At 37.3% G+C, this 22998-nt stretch overlaps 1 protein-coding gene across 14 annotated transcripts in view; it reads right to left on the minus strand.

Annotated features, from left to right (window-relative positions):
- MAPKAP1 (MAPK associated protein 1) overlaps window positions 1-22998 on the minus strand; it is a 249759-nt gene that overhangs the window by 111456 nt on the left and 115305 nt on the right. For all 14 annotated transcript variants that reach the window (XR_013353805.1, XM_077850685.1, XM_077850684.1 and 11 more), the window contains one exon: window positions 2177-2353. Coding sequence is in view for 13 of the 14 variants with exons in the window: in XM_077850685.1 (XP_077706811.1) it covers window positions 2177-2353 (177 nt within the window). In the remaining variant the exon portion in view is untranslated. The remainder of the gene's footprint in view (window positions 1-2176; window positions 2354-22998) is intronic.

Consider the following 22998-nt stretch of genomic DNA (forward strand, 5'->3'; position numbering starts at 1 on the left):
AGTATCCCTGTATACATCTTTTAAGGTAAAAAGAAATAAAGTTCTAATGATACTTTTTGATGGTTAGACTTTGAAAAGATACTTTTATGAATTCTAATGGTAGCACTGTAAATTGGAACATCTTTCAGAAGTCTACCTGTCAATATAAAGAAAATTCTAATAATGTTTCTACTCTGACCAATAATCCTACTCATAGGAAATTGTCCAAAGGAAGTTATTCAGCAGAAATAAAAAGGATATAGATAAGGACTTTTTCTACAGAATCACTTATTAAAACCAAAGGAAGGAAACAATCTAAACATCCCATTGGTAGGCTCCTACTTCAGCTTGTACCACCACCTTTTCCAGTGTACTGCTCATTACATTTTAATGATTTGATAATTGTCTCCCTCCTAGACAGTAAGCTCCATGAGCACAGGGGTTCTCTCGGACTGGATTCTTGGCACATAATAAATGTACATCATAGGAACTACGAACAGATACCAAATATTTGTAATTTTAAGTAAAAATAATACAATATTTATACTAGACTTGAAACTGTAATATATATATGTGGAAATGATGATAGGAAAACGAGAGTACTTATATTAGGATGGAGGAATCATTGGATAACTTTTAAATTACTTTCAGTATTCTTCAGTGTTGTTTTAGCACCTCCAAAACATAAAAAGATGGAAAATATTTACTGTTACATACACCAAACAAGACTTCATAACTAGGGTAAAACCCTAAGTACAAATACTTGGAAGTCATCCCCTCCTGCCAGCCACCCTTTCCCCCCAGTACCCAGGTATTCTTTCTTTGTTCCTATATCATAGGTAACACAATCCTATTTTTAGTAAAAATGTGAAACAAAGTCAGTATGTTTTGAAGAGACAAAGTCCTCTAAAGCAATCCCTCCTGTGTATCCACAGGATACACTGTGAATTTGCTGGTTACTAACAGCAGGGGGTGCCAAAAGGATCACTATTGTTCCCAAGAGAGGGCTAGGAGGACAGTCTCAGTTACAGTTAGTTGAACTTAAGCTGTGCTTTAGAAAATGCTACAGGCTTTCCTTTAACAACCAGGACCTCTGGGTAAAACTCGCTCTAGAGACTTAAATAAACAAAAATTATATTTTTATTTTCATTAACTTCTAACTGATATTTAACATTTCCTTGAATTACTGATGTAGTCAACAAATCACAGTAGTATTAGCAGTACTGGTGACTGTCATGAACAGAAAAAAAACGCATGTCACAGCACACCTCAGTTGTTGCAAATTTCTCAGATATCATTTATACTCATCACTACTTTGAAGCAAGAGACTTCAGGAGTTAGGCCTGCTGCTGGATCTTGGTATTAAATGTATTGATAGGGGATCCCTGGGTGGCTCAGTGGTTTAGCGCCTGCGTTCAGCCCGGGGCGTGATCCTGGAGTCCCGGGATTGAGTCCCGCATCAGGCTCCCTGCATGGAGCCTGCTTCTCCCTCTGTCTGTGTCTCTGCCTGCCCCACCCCCCCCCCTCTCTCTCTCTGTCTCTCATAAATAAATAAAATTTAAAAAAATAAATGTATTAATAAAGCTATACATATTACTATATCCAAACTCATTTAGTAATTTCAGAAGTATTTAAATATAATTCTTTCATATTCTCGTGGAATTTATTTTCTGCATTTACAAACACATTTTCTAGAAAGGGCTTTTATAGGCTTTACCAGACTGCCAAAGGCACAGGAAAATTTATTCCTTATCAGTCTAAAGGAAGGCAACTAAGAGGAAAAGTCATATTTAATTTGAATAAAGTTGGATGGGAAAAGAAATAAGTCACAAAAGTAGCTGCAATACACATTTTCACATAGCTTGGAGTCCATGAAAAGAAAGAAGGAAACCCAAAATTTTTACTTCACCAGCTCCAAAGTACCCCATTCATATGTCCAGAGGCCTGGTTCACAGATACTATGTTCAAAGACTTACCTCATGCAATTTGCTATTGCAAAGCAGTTTCCATTTAATCTAGGTGCAGAAGCATGAAATACAATGCAAATGCTGTCCCCAACATCTCCTTGGAAGTAGTCACTACAAATGGACATCTAGATACCCAATATCATTCATATGATGAACAAAACCAAAAACAAGTCCAAAATTCTAGAAGGCAGAGGTGAGATACTGAGATCAGTAAGAACGCCAATACTTACATTCGAACAAAGAGTGACTCTTTGGATGTCAGACCAGGAGATGAATACTTTTCAACCAGGGCCAAAGTACTGAAGCCAAACTTATGAATGGGCTCGTTGGAATCCAGTGGGGGAAAGTCTGTGTCAACCTCCCCATCATCCTCAGCAATATGCAGGCAGTAGGCACTGACATTGTCACTGAAAGGAAAACCAAAAAGGTGAGTGAATACCAAGATGAAGGAGGGACAAGGAGACCAGAGGCTATGGTATCCAGCAAGCAAACTGGGACATTGCTGTTCTTTTACCCAAAAGCCTGGTGATATAGTTAGATTCCCCCAAATCCTATTTCATTTGATAAAGAAAAAACATGGCAGTAAAAAAGGGGAGAAAAGCAATATGAAACGAGGGCCTTTCCAGTGCTCTATTCTTTCAACAAACATTTACAGAGTACCTGTCATAAATAAGATGCAGAACTCAACCCCTTAAGTCAAAGATGATATTTAGTATCAGCCCTCAAGGAAGCTTACAATATAGCAGGGGGAAAAAGTGAGTACTATGCTAGCTAAATATAAGTATAAATAAAATAAATACCATAAAAGAGACACAAACAAAACCATTGCTGTGGGAAAGGAATCAGAGGCCTTGGACTTATGGTCAGGATTAAGAAAATACCTGTTCCAGGTCAGAAGTACTCAAGGTAACAAAGACAATCTATACTCCTTTCTGTGAAGAGTATCAGATTCATATGGCAACATCTGATTGCAAACACCAAGGATACTTAACAGAATAAAAGCAAATGCCTTATTTATCCTGATGCAAAATAACTGGCCCTTCAACTACTTCTGGACATTCCTCACATCCCTAAAATATCCACTTTGTACTCCCAGATTCCAGCCTTTGCCCATTTTAGAGCCAACACACACTTCCTTCCGTTTCTTTGGGGGAAGTTAAAAACCGATTTGCTGAGAAGAAGTGGAGAAACTATACCATCATAAAGACAATTAGAAACTTAAAAGTCAATTAAGAACACTTTAAGATACCCTGCTCCAAAGCTGAATTGTGAAATGCTAATCTGCTAGCATTTAGAGACATGAACCTAATAGTTCACAAGGCAGTAGGGTTCTAAATTGTGCAGCTTAAATTTGGAGTTTTAATTATATGATTGATGCTTAAATTAATTAATTACAAAGTGTATGCTAATTGTTTAATTGGTTGCTTGATCTATATAGATCATTTTTTGAATTAAATGAGTTGATTTACAAAGTTTATTGATTGGATGTGACAATGAATTATTTCACTGACTACCTGATTTGCAATTTTCCCAATTAATTCACAAATCTTTAGCTGCAACTCTGCTTATTGAGAGAGAGCCTACTTCAGGTGATCTATACTCAGTCTGTCATGACTAAGAGATATTTATTATATAAAACTGGTAATAAGGACAGATTAAAATTAATGGGAACTGTAAATTTGCTAAATGGATGGATAACAAGAAAGTAATCTGGCCATGTTTGTCACTATAAATTTCATGTATTTGCAACACTGTTAAGAAATTTAAAATTCATCTCTGAATAATATGGGAAACTTATGGATCTTTGCAAGAGGTTGCTAACTTAAACACCAAACACTTATATAGCAGCAGAAGAAAGTTCTTTAGATAAAAAGAATGTCATGGTATGGCAGCTAAGAGCTTTGTGTCCAGAAAGATCTGAGTTAAATATCTAAGCTCCAGCACTCATGGGCCTTGTGATATCAGAAAATAAGCTTCACCTTGAGTTTGAGTTTCCACTTCTTTGAAAAGAGTACATCACCTAACTCAGAAGTAGTTGTGAAGATTAGAGAAGATGATAGATGCAAACCCTACCATATAACAGAGGTAAAAAAAAATAATTATGGTACCTATAATAAAGTCAGATGGAAAATAACTTCTACAGTTACATCAATCCTTAAAGACCCATTGTGGATGCATATTAGTGCAACAAAACAACAATGAAGCTAAGCGACATGTTCTGGAGTTAACATGTCAGCAGTGCTCCAGCCTTGGGGCCACTGTGCCTCCAGGGTTTTATGAACAGGACAGACACTGATGAAGCAAGCAACGGACAGATTATTTATTGCCGTGTAAATCATCCTGAGGAATGTCTGTGATTCCCCAGCACCATAGAGATTTCAAGGGCAAATAATAAGCCTATTGATCAAAGCAGAAAGCCAAACATTGGTATCAGAAGAATTCTGCTTTGATTGTCATGGGATGCCCCCAAATCCCCTTCAAAACAAACTCGACAAATGTCACAGGCTAAGACCCAAAGGCCAAAAGATTCACTGCCAAGTGCTACTATTCTCCTTGGGTTTTAAAAACAAAGTGTGGAATCATTTATTCATTCAAAAAACATTTGCAAAGTGCTTACCCTGTGCTGTAGCCTGCTCTCAGCACTGAGAACACAGCAAAGAAAGGAATGAATGATTCACCCTTTATTAGAGAGACTAACGGAGGTCTTCTCTAGGTCATTAGTAAAATTTAGCAGCAAGCAATACTCCAACGCTTCTGATCCCTTAATTGAATATCGGAGGGGAAAATGCTAAAACTCCATATTCTATGCATGAACATATTGGTTCCTTTCTGTCTTTATAAAGGAATCATTAATAAAAGTAGCCACTATGGTATTTTAACTTCTAAAAGCTCTTCAGGAATCCAAATTAGTACTAGTACCAATAGTCATTAGTATCATCAGCCACATTGAGTGCTATGTGCCAGACACCATGCAAAGTAGTAGTAGATAGGTATACATAAGCTCAATGAATCTTCACACCAATTCTCTGAGTTATTTATTATTATTTCTATTTTACAAATTAGAAAAGTGAGGCTCAACAAAATTAAGTGGTTTGCTCAAGATTAAATAGCATGGAAGTGACAGACCTGAGATTCAAACCCAGGCAGTTAAGAGCCCTCAGCCATTGCCCCCACCTATCCCTCTGCCAAGTCCATGGTGTGTATAAACTTGCCAACACTCTCAGGAAGCCCTGCTCCTATGGAAATGCCACATACTTTGAAAAGAAGGAGGAAATCATGACATATTACTTACAAAAAAGTAAAAGCTTAGAAAGATTTATTTCAACCTCCTCACTTTTACAGATAGAGAAGAGATGCCTAGTAATGAGGAATAAGATGCCCACAATGACCCAGTTAAAACAGTGGCAAAGCTGGTTCTAGAAGAACTCAGGTCTCCTTACTTCCATTCCATTACTCTTTGATCAACTCAGAAATTGGTGGCATTTTGAAATATAGGGAGAGAAAGGGAGAAGCTGTGGTCTATGACTCAAGAATCCCCTACATATAGACATCTGGAACTTATAAAACCATGAAAACAGGGGTGCCTCCTCCTTGTGGCCTAGTTTGGTAGAAGAAAGAGCAGTTTTGCAGTCAGATCTGGTTTTAATGCTAATTCAACCTCTAACCAGCTGTGTGACTAAATCTCTCTGAGCATCTTTATTTTCTTATTTATAAAAAGTTTTCCAACTTCTCTAGGAGAATCATTTGGATCTCTAAAAGAGAGAATCCAAGCGATTCTCCTCTGCGGTCTTTCAGAACTTGATTAATATTTCCACAATATTTATCACATTTTTATAAATTTATGGTTCTATGTTCTCCTAAAAAGCAAGGATTCTTCTATTGTCTCTGCATCCTCACTGAAGAGTAAAATGGCTGGCACCTAGAAGGTACTTAACAAATATTTGTTGAATGAATATATGAATGTGTAGATTGAATCATTCTACCCACGAAAGAAACATAAAAAAACATAGCATACACATTAATGATGTATGTGCTAACTAGAAGAGGAGAAGTAATAAGCTTTTCTTTTTCTTTTTCTTGCTTGTCACATTGATATCTGTTAACCAAATGGGGCTTTCTAGGCAGTGCACATATGTCAGAGATTGCAATTCAACACAAGAGGAGAAGGCCCAGATAGAGGTGAGGATGAAAGAAGCATTTTTACAGTTCATCATGATAGGAGAGTACTGGCACCTCACTTTTTTTCTTTCTTTTTTTTTTTTAATTTTTATTTATTTATGATAGTCACACAGAGAGAGAGAGAGAGAGAGGCAGAGACATAGGCAGAGGGAGAAGCAGGCTCCATACACCGGGAGCCCGACATGGGATTCGATCCCGGGTCTCCAGGATCGCGCCCTGGGCCAAAGGCAGGCACTAAACCGCTGCACCACCCAGGGATCCCTTTTCTTTCTTTTTTTAAGGGGTGAGGAGGAAAGAGGGAGAGGGAAAGAGAGAGAATGTTAAGCAGGCTACATGCCTAATGCAGAGCCCAACAAAGGGGCTTGATCTTAACAACCCTGAGATCACGATCTGAGCTGAAATGAGAGTTGGACGCTTAACTGACTGAACCACCCAGGTGCCCACACCTCATTTTTTATGAGAAATAATTATGACTGTGTAAAAATGTTTACACGCATATAAAAAGACTAGAGCAAAGTCTACAAAAATTGTGTTTACATTTAAGCAATGAGCACTTTTCCCCTGTACTTTCCAGATGTACCATAACAACTAGGTGTAACTTTCATTTTCCTTTTTTCCTTTATAAGATATTTAACTTATTTTTTGATAAGGGTAACGCAGGCTTATTAGAAACACGGAACAATTTAGAAATACAGAACAGTACAAAGAAGGTGGGGAAATCTCTCACCCCACTGTAGAATCACCTGTCTTGGAACTCTCAGCACTGCCTGCCTCATCCACACCCCCTGATTCTGTAGTGGTCACTTTCTCTATTAAGTCCTGGAATTATGGAGAAAATAACCATATATATATATCTGCTGCATAAGGATCTTGTAAGGATTAAACGACTTAGTTAATTGCACAGTATCTGTCATGAAGGATTCTAATTTTGTCAAAATTTCTTCTATCACTCTTTGTTTTTTTTAAGATTTTATTTATTTATTCATGAGAGATACACAGAGAGAGAGGCAGACACAGGCAGAGGGAGAAGCAGGTTCCATGCAGGGGGCCCGATACGGTACCTGATCCCAGGACTCTGGGATCACGCCTAAGCTAAAGGCAGATGCCCAACTGCTGAGCCACCCAGGTGCCCCTCTTCTACCACTCTTAAGCTTCTCATTGCACAGAAGCAGAATTATCTAACAGAAGTATGGTAGACAGTATGAGATAGGGAACACTAAAGTCTTGTTTGCGAGTCACTATCAGAGAGAATGAGGAATGATAAAAGACTAATAAACAACTGCCAGCTTGTTCTCTATATTTAAGAGTCTTTGTTCAATTGTTTCATTTCTTAAATTCCACATATGAGTCAGATCATATGGTATTTGTCTTTCTCTGACTTATTTCACTTAGTTATATCCTCTAGATCTATCTATGTTGTTGCAACTGGTGAGATTTCCTTTTTCTTTATGGCTAAGTAATTTTCCATTGTTTCTGTATACACAAACACATACATATCATATCTTCTTTACCCATTTATCTATTGAAGGACACTTGGGTTGTTTCTGTATCTTGGTTACTGTAAATAATGTTGCAATAAAAACAGGGGTGCATAGATCTCCCCAAAGTAATGTTTTCATTTTCTTTGGTTTAATAAAACATTGAATATTAATTATATTGGAATTAAAATTTTTTAAAAAAGGGGATCCCAGAGTGGCTAAGCAGTTTAGCGCCTGCCTGGAGTCCAGGGATCAAGTCCCGTATTGGGCTCCCTGTGTGGAGCCTGCTTCTGCCTCGTCCTAAGTCTCTGCCTCTCTCACTTTCTGTGTCTCTCATGAATAAATAAATAAAATCTTTAAAATATTTTTTCTTAAAAAAGAGTTGCTCCTAAAAGAAAAAAGACTAATAGAAATAGGTATAGGATAATAGGATCCACAAAAAGAGGTTTAATTTTAGAATTGGGTAGATATGGAAAAAGACGTCCCTTCCACAGACAATTACATTTGGGAGAAGATTGGAAGTTAGAACAACAAATGGATACAAAATGGACCCCGCTGTCCAAAAAGAGATTCTTCTGAAGGACGGATAGAGATTACACACAAAGACACACATAGAGTCACTAAACATACTCATTAAAGTATCTCTGGAGATTTTTTATTTATATAAATAAATAAGTGTATGTATAAATAAATAAACACATGTAACACATATATCTATATCTCCCCAAAGTGTTAATGGGTACAATTAACTGAATTTCACTTATTCATGTTTCATCAAATAAGTCAAATAAATTTATTTCACTGAATTGTTGATCAATATTCAATTTTTGTTCAAAGGCCAGTCTGGCTTTCATGAAGAGACAGAAACCTGTAGTCCATATATACAAGGTATTTAATTTGTTTTGGTTTTTAAGATTTTATTTGTTTATTCATGAGAGAGAGAGAGAGAGAGAGAGGCAGAGACACAGGCAGAGGGAGAAGCAGGCTCCACATAAGGAGCCCTATGTGGGACTCAATCCCGGGATCACACCCTGAGCCAAAGGCAGATGTTCAACCTCTGAGCCACCCAGGCGTCCCACATGGTATTTAATTTGAATATGAAAATTCAGGATCATTCTAAGAAACATCCTAGATTTCTCCCAAATATGATCTGACATGTTCAATTTATATACTTCTAAAATTTCACTTTATCTTCAAAACACTCAAAATGTACTTAAATAAAATTAACATACAGATGAATGCTTTTCTTTAATGAAAAATAAAAAGAGCACATGATTATGCAGGGTCCAGAACTGCAGAATTCTTACTACTTGGGCTTTGCTATTTATTTTGATGACATAATCAATATAAAGAGTGTGTCAGATATTATCAAGAGAAAGGCCCTTGAGGATTGCAGTTCAGAAGTTCATTTCTTTAAATCAGAGAAAAGACTTTTAAGACTGTCAAGATTTCCTCTTCTCCAAAATAAAAATCCCATAGAGTAAAAATTGGTAAGTAATCTTATATGGTTTGTCCAGCCACAGCTACAGTCACATCATGCAGGAATAGTTAAGTCCAAATTTTCTGGTAAGGAAGTTCTAAAGAGAAAATGCTCACTAATTTCCAAATAGATGCATGACCTTCATATTATTTTGAGCTCCTTTTTGGATAGCTCCTATTGCTATGTCTTCAAGTTTATTGATGTTTTCTTTTACAGTGTCTAATCTGCTCTTAAACTCATGTAGTATAGTTTTCATTTCAGCTACTATACTTTTCATCTCTAGAAGTTCCATTTGGGTTTTAAAAAATATCCTCTACTTCGTTCTTCATCATATTCATATTTCTCTCTAACTTCTCAAATATATGAAGCATGTTTATAGTAGCTATTGTTAATATCCTTGTTGCTAATTCTATCATTCTGGCATTTCTGAGATGTCCTCTTTCATATCATTCTGAATTAAAATATTTTTAAAACAAATTCACTTAGCAAAATTTTAAGTTTCAGAAATTTGTTAACTCTATCACAAACTGACCCTGAAAATATTCAATGGGAAATTTCTGAAACACAATATGATACTGTCATTCCCCTACTTAAAACCTTTTGCAACCTTTAAAATAAAAACAAAAAAGCCCGTTAAAAATACCTGGCTCGGGATCCCTGGGTGGCGCAGCGGTTTAGCGCCTGCCTTTGGCCCGGGGCATGATCCTGGAGTCCCGGGATCAAATCCCACATCGGGCTCCCGGTGCATGGGGCCTGCTTCTCCCTCTGCCTGTGTCTCTGCCTCTCTCTCTCTCTCTCTCTCTCTCTCATGAATAAATAAATAAAATCTTAAAAAAAAAAATACCTGGCTCCTATAAAGGCTTCCATTATATTTGCCCTGTTTTTCAACTCAGTCTTCTGTCATTCCAGAACATACAGCTTAGGATCCATTCATACCAGCTGCCTGCAGTATCCTAATCATGTCATTTGCTACCTCCTGTTACTATTCATGCAGGCCTTTCAGCCCAGAGGTTCCATATTCCTTAGGCTGTCTGGTCTTCTCTTGAGATTTAGCTCAAGTATCCATTCTACTGGGAAGACTTCTCTGCCATTCCTCCCACTCCTACTCAACCCAACACTCCATCTTCCGGTAGAATTAGAAAAATCCCCCCCCCAAAAAAAATCCTTTTCAATGTCCTTGCAGCATTCTATATGTCTATTACTGTAGCAAGTCTCAATGACAACAGAACTAAACTTGTGTATTTCAGTGTCTGTTTTACCCACCAGCCTGAATCTTGAAGCCATAAACTTTATTTTATAACTGATTACATCCCTAGTGCCCTAGCATTGTACCTGGGATGGTACAGACAACATGTAAATGCTTATCTAATGAATGATCATAATAAAAAGATGGATGGAGGGAGGGAAGGAAGGAGGAAAATCTCAAATAGCTATAATGTCTCTGGGTGCTATCGCCAGGAAAAGTAATTCATTTCTTTGTATAGCATGGTAGTCAAGAGCAAGGGAAATGCAGTGAAACCTGGGTTCAAATCCTGATTCTGAAAAAAAAAAATCCTGATTCTGCTACTTATTAATATATATCATCTTGGGCAGTAACTTAAGTTCTGATTCTTAATTTTTCCATTGTTATCTATGAGTTATAGAGGTATTATAAGGAATGAGATAATATACATAAAATGCTTAGAATGGGGAGACGCCTGGTTGGCTCAGTGGTGGACTGTCTGCCTTCGGCTCAGGGTGTGATCCTGGGGTCCTGGGTTCGAGTCCCACATCAGGCTCTTCACAGGGAGCCTGCTTCTCCCTTTGCCTATGTCTCTGCCTCTCTCTGTGTGTCTCTCATGAATAAATAAATAAAATCTTTAAAAAAATGCTTAGCATGGGTCATGACACACAGCAGGCACTCCAATATGTACATATCTACCCATTCATTACCTAGTAAGTATGGGGACTCTGGTACTTGGGAAATATTGGTAATGAGCCATCTTTCTGTCCAGCTCAATGAAATTTGTAAACAGTATCCCCAAATCTACACCTATCACTTCAATAAACATTTTGTCAGGTTGAGACCATTTAACTCAGTGATTTTTAATGAATAATGGTATATCTCTAGTCAGCAGCTTGTCTAAGCAGACACCTGGAGAAGGGCTTCCCTGACAAAGGCAAGGGTGGAGAACTTCAGTCCAGATCTTTGAATCTAAATGTTCCTACGTTCTTTCATCCATTCCACAAATTATGTATTGAGCATTTGCTATGTGCTAAGCCTTGTGTTATGGACTGGGGAAAACAAAACAACAAAACAGACATGGTCCAGCCTCCAAACTTATATCTATCCTACTGCTTGTAAGACTTCATCACCACATGGACATCTCTCAAGTCATCTCAGGTTTCATTACATACAAAACCACACTCTATTTACCACAGCTTGAACCTATTTCTTCTTGAGGACAATCCATTTCAGCACCATCATCTACATAGTTTTTCAATGTCTAGTTTTAAGGCCCTTATCTCTTTTCACTCATGCATACTGGAGACTTCAATTAATCTCTCTATGCAGATAACTCCTAAATTCACATTTCTAGCTCATAGCTCTGTGTTCTAAACTCCAAACATGCAAGTATAAATGACTATTTGGTCTCCAGGTAGTGAGTTCAAGCCCCATGTTGGGTATAGAGATTACTCAAAATAAATAAACTTAAAAATTTTTAATTTAAAAAATATTTGGAAGACATGAACAGACATTTCTCCAAAGGAGACATCCAGATGGCCACAGACATATGAAAAGATGCTTAAAAGCACCCATTATCAGGAAAATGCAAATCAAAACCACAATGAGATATCACTTCACACCTGTCAGAATGGCTAAAATAAAAACCACAAGAAACAAGTGTTGGTGAGGATGTGGAGAAAAAGGAACCCCTCATACACTGTTGGTGGGAATGCAAAGTGGTGCAGCCACTGTGGAAAACAGTATGGAGATTCCTCAAAAAATTGAAAACAGAATTACCATGTGATCCATAATTCTACTACTGGGTACTTAAAGAATATGAAAACACTAATTCAAAAAGATATACGAATCTTTATGTTTGTTGCAGCTTCCAAATTATGGAAGTAGCCCAAGTGTCCATAGCCATGGAAAAAGAATCTTGCCATCCGCAACAACATGGATGGAGTTTGTGTATTATGCTAAGCAAAATAAGCCAATCAGAGAAAGACAAATACCATATCATTTTACTTATTATGTGGAATTTAAGGAACAAAAGAAATGAACAAAGAAAAAAAAGACAAACCAAAAAAAACCCAGACTGTTAACTATAGAGAACTGATGGTTACCAGAGAGGAGGTGGGTAGGGAGATGGGCAAACTAGGTGAAGAGGATTAAGGAGTAAGAGTACACTTACTGTAATGAACACTGAGTAATGTATGCAATTGTTGAATCACTTTGTTGTATACCTGAAACTAATATAATACTATATGTTAACTATACTGAATTAAAATAAAAATAAATTTTAAGAAATGACTCTTTGAAAACTTCTCTTAGATATAGCAAAGGCATCTCAAATTAATAGAAGATAAAACTTGGGCTGCCTCTCCCACTCCTCTTCACACACCAAAACAAACAAAACAAAACAAAACAAAACAAAACAAAACACCTAAGGCGTCACCTTTGGTACCTCTCCTCTCCCACACTTCTCATATCTAATTGATCCCTAAGTCCTGTGAATTTTAGCTTTTAAATAGTTCGAGACTCTGTCTTCTTCTTTCAATCTCCATTGTGGCCCCTGCCCACCTCAGTCTCACCTCACTCTATTTTCTCTTCCCAACTTTTTATTCCAGCCACACTGCAGTAATTAGTTCTTCACACTGGTCTTAATTAGTTCCCTGACCACTACACGTTTCCTCCCACTGAAGTGTCACTGTCATGCGGTTCCATCTGTCAGGAACCTCCACTTGCCAAATATCTCTGGTATCACTTTCTCAGGGAGTTTCTCTTTGCTTCAGTTTGCTTCTCTTCTCTTTTCTCTTCTTTCTTTCTTTCAGATTTTATTTATTTATTTGGCAGAGAGAGAGAGCACAAGCAGGGTGAGTTGCAGGCAGAGGGAGAGGGGGAGAAGCAGGCTCCCTGCTAAGCAAGGAGCCTGATGCAGGGCTCGATCCCAGGAACCTGGAATCATGAACTGAGCTGAAGGCAGAGGCTTAACTGACAGAATCATTCAGGCACCCTTCTCAGGGAATTTCTCTTTGACTCCCAAGGCTAGGCTCTCATAAATGGCATTTCTGTCCTTCACATTACTTAACTCCATTTTTATGCAAACTTTACTTAGCTTAATTATTTGTTTTTTTTTTTAATTATTGTCCATTTCTCTCACTAGATTGTGGAATTCATGAAAGAAAGACCGTGTGTGGCTCTACTTACCATTGTATATCCAGCAAAATATGTGGTATATAACACACACTCAATAAATATTTACTGAATGCATGAATGAATACAAATGATAAGTGAAATGAGCCAGTTACAAAGTGCTCTTACATTTGATAATTTCTTCTTCCCCATCAAACTGTAAATTTTTTGAGCAGCAATCACATTTCTCTTATTCTCCATTTTATCCTCAATACTTAGGGCCTGGAACTCCATAAATTTTTGCTGAATGAAGGAATAACAAAAAAATGAAGCCTTTAAGATTAAGCTGGGTATCAAGAGAAGAGTGAGAAAGGCATTTCTGACTAAGGAAACAGCAAAAGCAGACATGGTATCTGTGTCAAGAAGTTGCCAGTTAAAGAATGGATGCATAGGAGCACAGCTGAGGGTCAGAATGGGAAGGGCCTCTAAGGCCGTATTATTTAGGTAAGTGGTTCTCAATGATGACTCTAAGGAATATAAATTAGAAGCAGCAAACCAGAAATGGGAGGAGAGCAGACAGAGGTGGTTATATAGATAGCAAAAATGGGGAAGTATAAAGAATTCAAACTGCAAAGTTGTCAGAAAACAATGTAAGGTCAAATATTCTTATATACTTATATAAGCCCACAAGAGTACTAGTGTATCATAGCACAGTACAATTCTCTAAATCATTAAGAAAGGGCTAAGTTATATTTCTGTTGCTGAACTACTATCAGTATTGGTTGTACTAGCAGCTGGCTGTAGTTGTTGTATTGAACAGAAATAAACACTGGACACTTGTCATGTATTTTCTCATCTTATTTTCATACCTACCTCTTTACAAAGCTTCCATCCTCATTTTACACGCAAGATAACTACAGTACATGGGATTAAATCAATTCATCTAAGATCACATTGATAAGTGTTAATGCCAGAATTCAAACCAAGACTATTGCTTTGGATCCCACTCTTAACCACTATGCTATACTCTAAGAAGAGGCAGGGGAAATCCAGAGTCAGGCACTTTACCGACTGAGGCAGGTGCCCCCCAAATGTATTCATTTTCTAACTGAAAGTTTGTACTCTTTAACCAATATCTCCCCATTTACCCTATCCCCCAGTCCATAGTAATCACCATTCTAATCTGTTTCTGCATATTTGGTTTTAGAGTGCACATATAAGTGATATTATGTACTTATCTCACTTAGCATAATGCTCTCAAGGTCAATCCATGTTGTTGCAAATGGCAGGATTTCCTTCTTTCTCACAGCTGAATAATATTCCATTGTGTGTGTTTGTGTATGTATGTATGTGTATACATATTCCACATCTTCTTTATCTTTTTTTTTTTTAAGATTTTATTTATTCATGAGAGACACAGAAAGAGAGAGAGAGGCAGAGACATAGGCAGAGGAAGAAGCAGGCTCCATGCAGGGAGCCCAACATGGGACTCAATCCCGGGACTCCAGGATCACACCCCGGGCCGAAAGCAGGCTCTAAACCGCTGAGCCACCCAGGTGTCCCTTCTTTATTTTTTCAATAGACACTTAGATTGTTTCCGTATCATGACTACTGTAAAAAATGCTATAATGAACATGGGAGTGTAGATACCTTTTCAAGATCCTGTTTTCTTTTCCTTTGGATATATACCCAGAAGTGGGATTGCTAGATCATACGGTAGTTCTTTTTTTAATTTTTTGAGGAACCTCTATATTGCTTTCCATTGGGGTTGTACCTAGTTACATTCCTACCAACAGTACACAAAGGTTCCCTTTTCTCCATATCCTCGCCAACATTTGTTGTATCTTGTCTTTCTGATGACAGCCATTCTGACAGGTATGAAGTGGTTGCATCATAATTCTTTTGGAGAGCACTGCTCTATTGCCAGAAACTGCCACTCATTGAGCAATGCAATAATCTCAAAAGTATACTACTACAGCTTTCTAGACTACAGCAAAACTCTTTAAGCTTTTAGCAGCTCACCCATCAGTAGCCTGATAAAGAACAATAGTAAACAAGAGGTCAGTGAAATATGTTGAATGTTTAAGGGACAAATGAAAAGAAGAAGACAAGGAATAGCCATTCTAGGGTACAACAGAGTCATAATATATGACTAAAATTTGCACAAAAATTGGGACTAGTCGAAATTACCCTTGAAGAATCACTTAAGTTATCTATAGAGTAAATGAGGGTGCCTGTAAAGATTAGGTATATACCTCCTACCTCAAATTCTTGACAGGATAAAACCTCACTGAATTTTATTTTTCTCTCTTTCATAAATGAGTGTTACTCAAAAAATATTATTTCACTCTTGAATATGATGAAATGCAGATTAAAAAGGAATGTTTAAAAAAATTTATATGTCAAAAATAGATCCACTGATAGTCAACTGATATTTGACAAAGGATCAAAGGCTTTGGGAGAAAAGCAGCAAAAAAAAAAAAAAAAAAAGGAATGGACAAAGTATAATCTTTTCAAGTAGGTATTTACATGTAAAAAAAAACTAAATCCAGACATAGACTTAACAAATTTTATTTTAATTAAAATGTTTAATAAAAATTAACTCAAAATGAATCACAGACCTAACTGTAAAGCACAAAAAGACATAAAAAACTTCTAGAAAAGGGACTCCTGGATGGCTCAGTGGTTGAGCACCTGCCTTCAGTTCAGGGTGTGGTCCTGGGATCAAGTCCTATATTGGGCTCCCCACAGGGAGCCTGCTTCTCCCTCTGCCTGTGTGTCTCCCCTCTCTGTGTGTCTCTCATGAATAAGTAAATAAAATCTTAAAAAAAAAAAAAAAACAACTTCTAGACGATAACATACAATAGAATTTAGGTAATGTTGGGTTCAGTGATGACTTTTTAGGTACAATTTATGAAAGAAAAAACTGCTAAGTTGGAGTTGATGCTGTTATGAAAATGAAAAGATAAGCCACAGATTGGGAGAAAATCTTTATAAAACAAATATCTGAAAATATACAAAAAACTCTTAAAAATCAATAAGAAAGCAACCTGATTATAAATTGGCCAAAAACTTGGGACAGCTGACCAAGAATATAGATTGGTGTCAAATAAACATATAAAAAGATGCTCACTATCATTTTGTTAGGGAATTGCATATTAAAGCAAAAATGAGATATCACTGCATACCTATTAAAATAGCTAAATTCCAAAGCACTTACAAAACCAAATACTGGAAAGGATTTGCAGCAAAAGGAACTCTCATGCATTGATGATGGAAATACAAAACAGTATAACTACTTTGGAAGATATGCTGGCAGTTTCTTAGAAAGCTAAGCAAAGGCTTATCATACAATCCAGCAATTGCACTCCTCTAAGTTACTTGCAAAATGAACTGAAAACTTTTGTCTACATGAAAACCTGCCATAAATGTTTATAGTAGATTTACTAATAATTGCTGAAAATTGGAAACAAGCTGTTCTTCAGTAGGTGAATGGAAAAACAAACTGTGGTACATTCATGCCACGGAATAGTATTCAGTTATATAAAGAAATGAACTATCAAGCCACGAAAAGACATAAAGGAACCTTAAATACATATTGCTAAGTGAAAGATGACAGTCTGAAAAGTCTTTCATAGTATGATTTCATCTAGCTGACGTTCTGGAAAATGCAAAACTATAGACAGTTAAAAGATAAGCAGTTGCCAAAGGTGAGAAGCGAGGGATGAAAGTGGAGCACAGGGCATTTTTAGTGTGGTGAAATAATTCTCTATGATGCAATAATTAGAAATGTACCATACAGGGATGCCTGAGTGGCTCAGCAGTTGAGTGTCTGCCTTTGGCTCAGGGCATGATCGCAGAGTCCCGGGATTGAGTCCCACATTGGGCTTCTTGCATGGAGCCTGCTTCTCCCTCTGCCTATCTCTATCTCTCATGAATAAATAAGTAAAATCTTAAAAAAAAAAAAAAAAAGAAAGAAAAAAAGAAAGAAATGTACCATACAGAGGTGCCTGGCTGGCTAGTTAGAAGAGCATACAACTCTTGATTTCAGGGTCATGAATCTGAGTCCCATACTGGGTGTAGAGATTACTAAAAGAATAAATAAACTTAAAAAAAAAAAAAAAGAGAATTGTACAATACAAAGAGTGTACCCTAATGTAAATTATGAACTTTAGTTAATAATAATGTATCAATATTGGTTCATCAATTGTAATATACCACACTGATGCAAGGTGTTAATAATAGGGGAAAACAAGTGTCAGGAAGGAGATGTGTAGCAATTCTGAGTTTTCTGTGTGGTTTTTCTATAAATCTAAAACTGCTTTAAAAATAAAACCTATTTGGGAACCCCGGTGGCGCAGCAGTTTAGCGCCTGCCTTTGGCCCAGGTAACGCGATCCTGGAGACCCAGGATCGAATCCCATGTCAGGCTCCTGGTGCATGGAGCCTGCTTCTCCCTCTGCCTATGTCTCTGCCTCTCTCTCTCTCTCTCTCTCTCTCTGTGACTATCATAAAAAAAAAAAAAAAAAAAAAAAAAAAAAGCTTATTTACAAAAAATTAAAAATAAAATAAAATAAAATAAAGCCTATTTAAAAAAATGTTTTAAAAATCTTATAGGTAACTGACTTCAGAATTTTAAATAAATCAAAACAGAAAAAACAATAACAAAGACGCATAAAACACGAAGCTTAAACACAAGTTGACTAACATGAAACTAACACATCAATGGTGATGATAAATGTTAGTAAGATAAACTTCCCTATAAAAAATGATTTAGGTGAGCCTGGCTGGCTGAGTCAGTGGAGCATGAGACTCTTGATCTCGAGGTTGTGAGTTGAAGCCCCACATTGGGTGTAGACATTACGTAAAAATCTTTTTTTTTCTTTTAAAAGAGTGATTTAGAGTCAAAAAAGAAAAACTTCACAAAATTATTCAACATATATATTTTTTAAGGCAAAGGTATTGGCTGAACACAAAGATGGGTCAGACAAATGCAAAGAACAGGGGTAGAAAAGCTCATATTAATGAAATAAAGCAAAGAAAAAGGCAGGACACAATACATAAAACAAACAGGTTGCTTCATATTGAAAAAAGTACAACTCACAGTAAGATATGAAATACATGAACATGTTTGTGTGCTGAAACATGAAAGTGGAAACTGTTGAAATCTCAGAAGAAACTGACAGGAACAAGAAAATGGAAACATTAATCTATTTCTCTTAATCCATCCATAGACCAAATAGACAAAAATATAAGAACATAGTAGTAATTAAACATACTGCTTTAGTAAGAATATACTTAATTCTATAACCTATAGAGAATATTTTTCCAGAATCCACAAAATATTTATAAAAATTCATTGTATAGTAAGCCCCCAAAATATAAATAAATCTCTAGGCAGAAATTTTATAGGCCATATTTTATGATGAAAATTCAATAAACATCAATCTACATAACAAAGTCTAAATTTAAAAATTCAACTATCTAGAGATTGAAATGATTTCAGTTCATTTCTAACAAATGTTTTTCCTAAAATCACTGTCTCAAAATAAGCAGGGAATTAACTTAAGTACCACATTCTATCTTGCTCAAGAGTTAACAGGTTTAAGAGTAAAGGAAGCCAAAAATTCTAGCCAAATGCCAAATTCTTCATTCCTTCCCTGGTGCCAAAGTCTACTACTACCAGTGACAGTTTTCAAGGCAGAGAGACAAAAGAACAATATTCCTAAATAAATGGTTTTCTTAACAATCAGACTGCAACCATCCATCTAGCAATTTGGCCCCTGTGAATGAAGAGATCTTCATAGGGCTAACCCACTGGAAAAGATCAAATAAGGATCCATTCCAACCCTTAAGTACAAATGAGCTAGAAAGAAAATACCTTGTACTGCACTGTCTGACAGGAAGAGCTCCCAGGGATTTATTTTATAGATTGTCTTATACCAAACAAAACTGAGAAATCCACTGTCACATAATAATTGTAAAAAATTTCAGAGGACCAATGGTTTATTCAGATTCAATGTAATTCTTTCATTCAAAATATACTAATAAAGCAACTACTAAAAAATGTGAATGTGTTAGATACTTCAGGAATATAAATCTTGGGGGATCCCTGGGTGGCGCAGCGGTTTGGCGCCTGCCTTTGGCCCAGGGCGCGATCCTGGAGACCCGGGATCGAATCCCACATCAGGCTCCCGGTACATGGAGCCTGCTTCTCCCTCTGCCTGTGTCTCTGCCTCTCTCTCTCTCTCTGTGACTATCATAAATAAATAAAAATTAAAAAAAAAAAAAAAAGGAATATAAATCTTGGGACTCCTGGATGGCTCAATGGCTAAGCATCTGCCTTTGGCTCAGGGTGTGATCCTGGAGTTCCGGAATCAAGTCCCATAGCGGGCTCCCTGCAGGGAGCCTGCTTCTCCCTCTACCTGTCTCTGCCTCTCTCTGTATCTCTCATGAATAAATAAATAAAACTTAAAAAAAAAAAAAAAGGAATATAAATCTTAGTAAGACGCATTCAATTTCATAGGCTTACAAACTAGTACTAGTAAGAGATAATCTGTTTGGGGGGTTCAGAATTGCTAAATTATTTAAATCTTTCTCATCCTTACTATTTTTTTGTCTGCTTTATCAACAAGTTTTTGATAGGAATGCAACAAAATTTCCCATTATGACTGTGGATCAGTCAATGCTGCTTTACAATTCTCTTAAAATATTCTGGGACTATATTGCTAGGTGCCTACACAGTCATAATTATTATTTTGGTGGGCTGTGTCTCTTTTTTCATTATGTAGTTTACTGAAATATCCCTACTGATGTTTTTTTTTGCCTTAAATTCTATTAAGACTCTCACCACACCCCACCTCCCAACCCCCTTCATTTCCCTTAGTCAGGTGAAGCTGAAGACTCTGGCCCATGGGAAAGGAGAAGGGAGAATGGCTGCCTGACAGCTTCTGGAATGGAAAGAAAGTAAAGATCTTTTGTAAAGGAACAGTTCTCAATTTTGATGAAGTCCAACTGACCATCTTGTTTTGTTATGGATCCTGCTTTCAGTGCCATGTACGAGAACTCTTCATCTAGTTCTTAGTCCCAAAGATTTTGTTTCTTCTCTCTCTCTCTCTCTTTAAGATTTTATTTATTTATTCATGAGAAACACACAGAGAGCAGACACACAAGCAGAGGAAGAAGCAGGCTCCCTGAGCAATGCCTGATGCGGGACTCAATCCCAGGACCCCAGGATCAAGTCCTGAGTCAAAGGCAGACACTCAACCACTAGCCACCCAGGTGTCCCTGTTCTGCTTTCTCCTAAAATTTTATAGTTTTACATTTCGGTCTCAACTCATTTTCGAATCACTTTTTTTTTTCTTTTTTCTTTTTCTTTTTTTTTTTTCGAATCACTTTTGTACAAAATAGATGATGTTTATGTTGATTTTCTTGGTTTATGGATGTCTAGTTTTTCCAGCAGCATTTGTTGAAAAGGCTATCCTTCCTCCATTTCATTTGTATATGCTTTTTACTTTTAAAGGATTTTATTTATGTATTTGACAGAGAGCTAGAGCCAGAGAGCACAAGCAAGGGGAACGACAGAGGGAGAAGAAGAAGCAGGCTTCCACTGAGCAGGAAGTACGATGCAGGGCTTGATCCCAGGACCCTGGGATCATGACCTAAGCCTAAGGCAGAGGCTTAACTGATGGAGCCACCCAGGTGCCTCTGTATATGAGCTTTTAATATGAAGACTCACTTGTATCTGCTTTCAATTCTGGGAAATACTCTGGTATCATTATCTTTTTGAATACTGTTTCTCTGAGATTCCCTCCATTCTCTGCCTCACCAGCGGGAGGCTCTCCATCTTTCCTCCCTGTCTCTTAACTTGCTCATGTTTCATTCCCTGAATCTCTTTATCTTTTTTGTGTCATATCCCAGGTTGAAATCACTGGTTTTTTCTTTCAACTCAGTCCCTCTTTAACTGTGCCCAGTCAGGAGTTTATTCCATATACTTTTTTGTTGTTACTTTAATAAGTGCATTTTATATTTCCAGGACTTTTCATTGGTTCTCTTCTAAATCCACCCCTTAATTCTCATCTGTTTGGTTTTCTTTCACTATTTCCAGAAATTTACCAGGGATGTTATTCCTTCATCTCTTTGAAGATTTTGAAGATATTTATTTAAGGTTAATTTTCAGATTGCTTTACTATATTTTGCTGGAAGTGCATCCATCTCCTGATTATTGTCTTAGTACTACCTATATGTGTTTGTTTGGGAATTTTAATTTGCTAGCTCTTCTTGAATAGGAACAGTTTCTCTCTCTTTTTTTTTTTTGTCTCTCTCTCTCTCCCGCCCTTCCTCTTCCACCCCTCTCTGTTTCTACAGTTTTTGCCACCATCCTCCATCCCCGTCCGAGCAGAGAGCTCCACTCTAGAACTAGGTCTTACCCTGGCAGCTCAGGGTTCCTATCACTTGTAAACACTAGGGATATCATAAAGGTAGTCATGTCATGGCCAGGTCCTACTCGCACTGTTATCTCTACTCCTCCACCACCCCAGAAACACAACTTTAAACAAGCCACAGATCCAGGCAGCTTTGTTCAGTTTCCTTTCATAGTTAGGACAATCCCACCCCAGATCCTCATTTCCAGCAGTGAGACTTCCTCTGGTCCCCATCCAGGCATGATGGTCCTTTGGTCTCCATACTCACAAGCAGTGTTGCCCATTCTTTTCTGACATCATGGCATACTTTTAAAATAATAGTATGTGTATAGCACAGGGGTAGGTGGATGAGACTCTTCCCCACCCATAAATGATATAGCTGGGGGCTCTGACCACCCAGGCCCTGCCAGCTACCCTGAAGCCTGATAATAATCAGTATTTCACACCCTGGTAAACTTATTCACAACATGTTCTGTGGGAAGTACCACCCTAAAAGAATCAACAACCTGTGCATGCTGCCTACTTCCATACTTTGGTTCTGCTTTTAGTCTACCAGCATGTTTATCTTGTTACTAAAGTACAAGTATGACAGTAACATATTTTATTTATCACTGCTGTGCATTTGGAACAGAATACAGAATTTAAAGACTGAATTTGTTTTTTTATTTTTTTATTTTTATTATTTTTATTTTTTATAATAAATTTATTTTTTATTGGTGTTCAATTTGCCAACATACAGAATAACACCCAGTGCTCATCCCATCAAGTGCCTCCCTCAGTGCCCGTCACCCATTCACCCCCACCCCCTGCCCTCCTCCCCTTCCACCACCCCTAGTTCATTTCCCAGAGTTAGGGGTCTTCATGTTCTGTCTCCCTTTCTGATATTTCCTACCCATTTCTTCTCCCTTCCCTTCTATTCCCTTTCATTATTATTTATATTCCCCAAATGAATGAGACCATATAATGTTTGTCCTTCTCCGATTGACTTATTTCACTCAGCATAATACCCTCCAGTTCCATCCATGTCGATGCAAATGGTGGGTATTTGTTATTTCTAATGGCTGAATAATATTCCATTGTATACATAAACCACATCTTCTTTATCCATTCATCTTTCGATGGACACCGAGGCTCCTTCCACAGTTTGGCTATTG

This window comes from Canis aureus, chromosome 16 (assembly GCF_053574225.1).
Source record: "Canis aureus isolate CA01 chromosome 16, VMU_Caureus_v.1.0, whole genome shotgun sequence".
Classification (NCBI taxonomy): domain Eukaryota; kingdom Metazoa; phylum Chordata; class Mammalia; order Carnivora; family Canidae; genus Canis; species Canis aureus.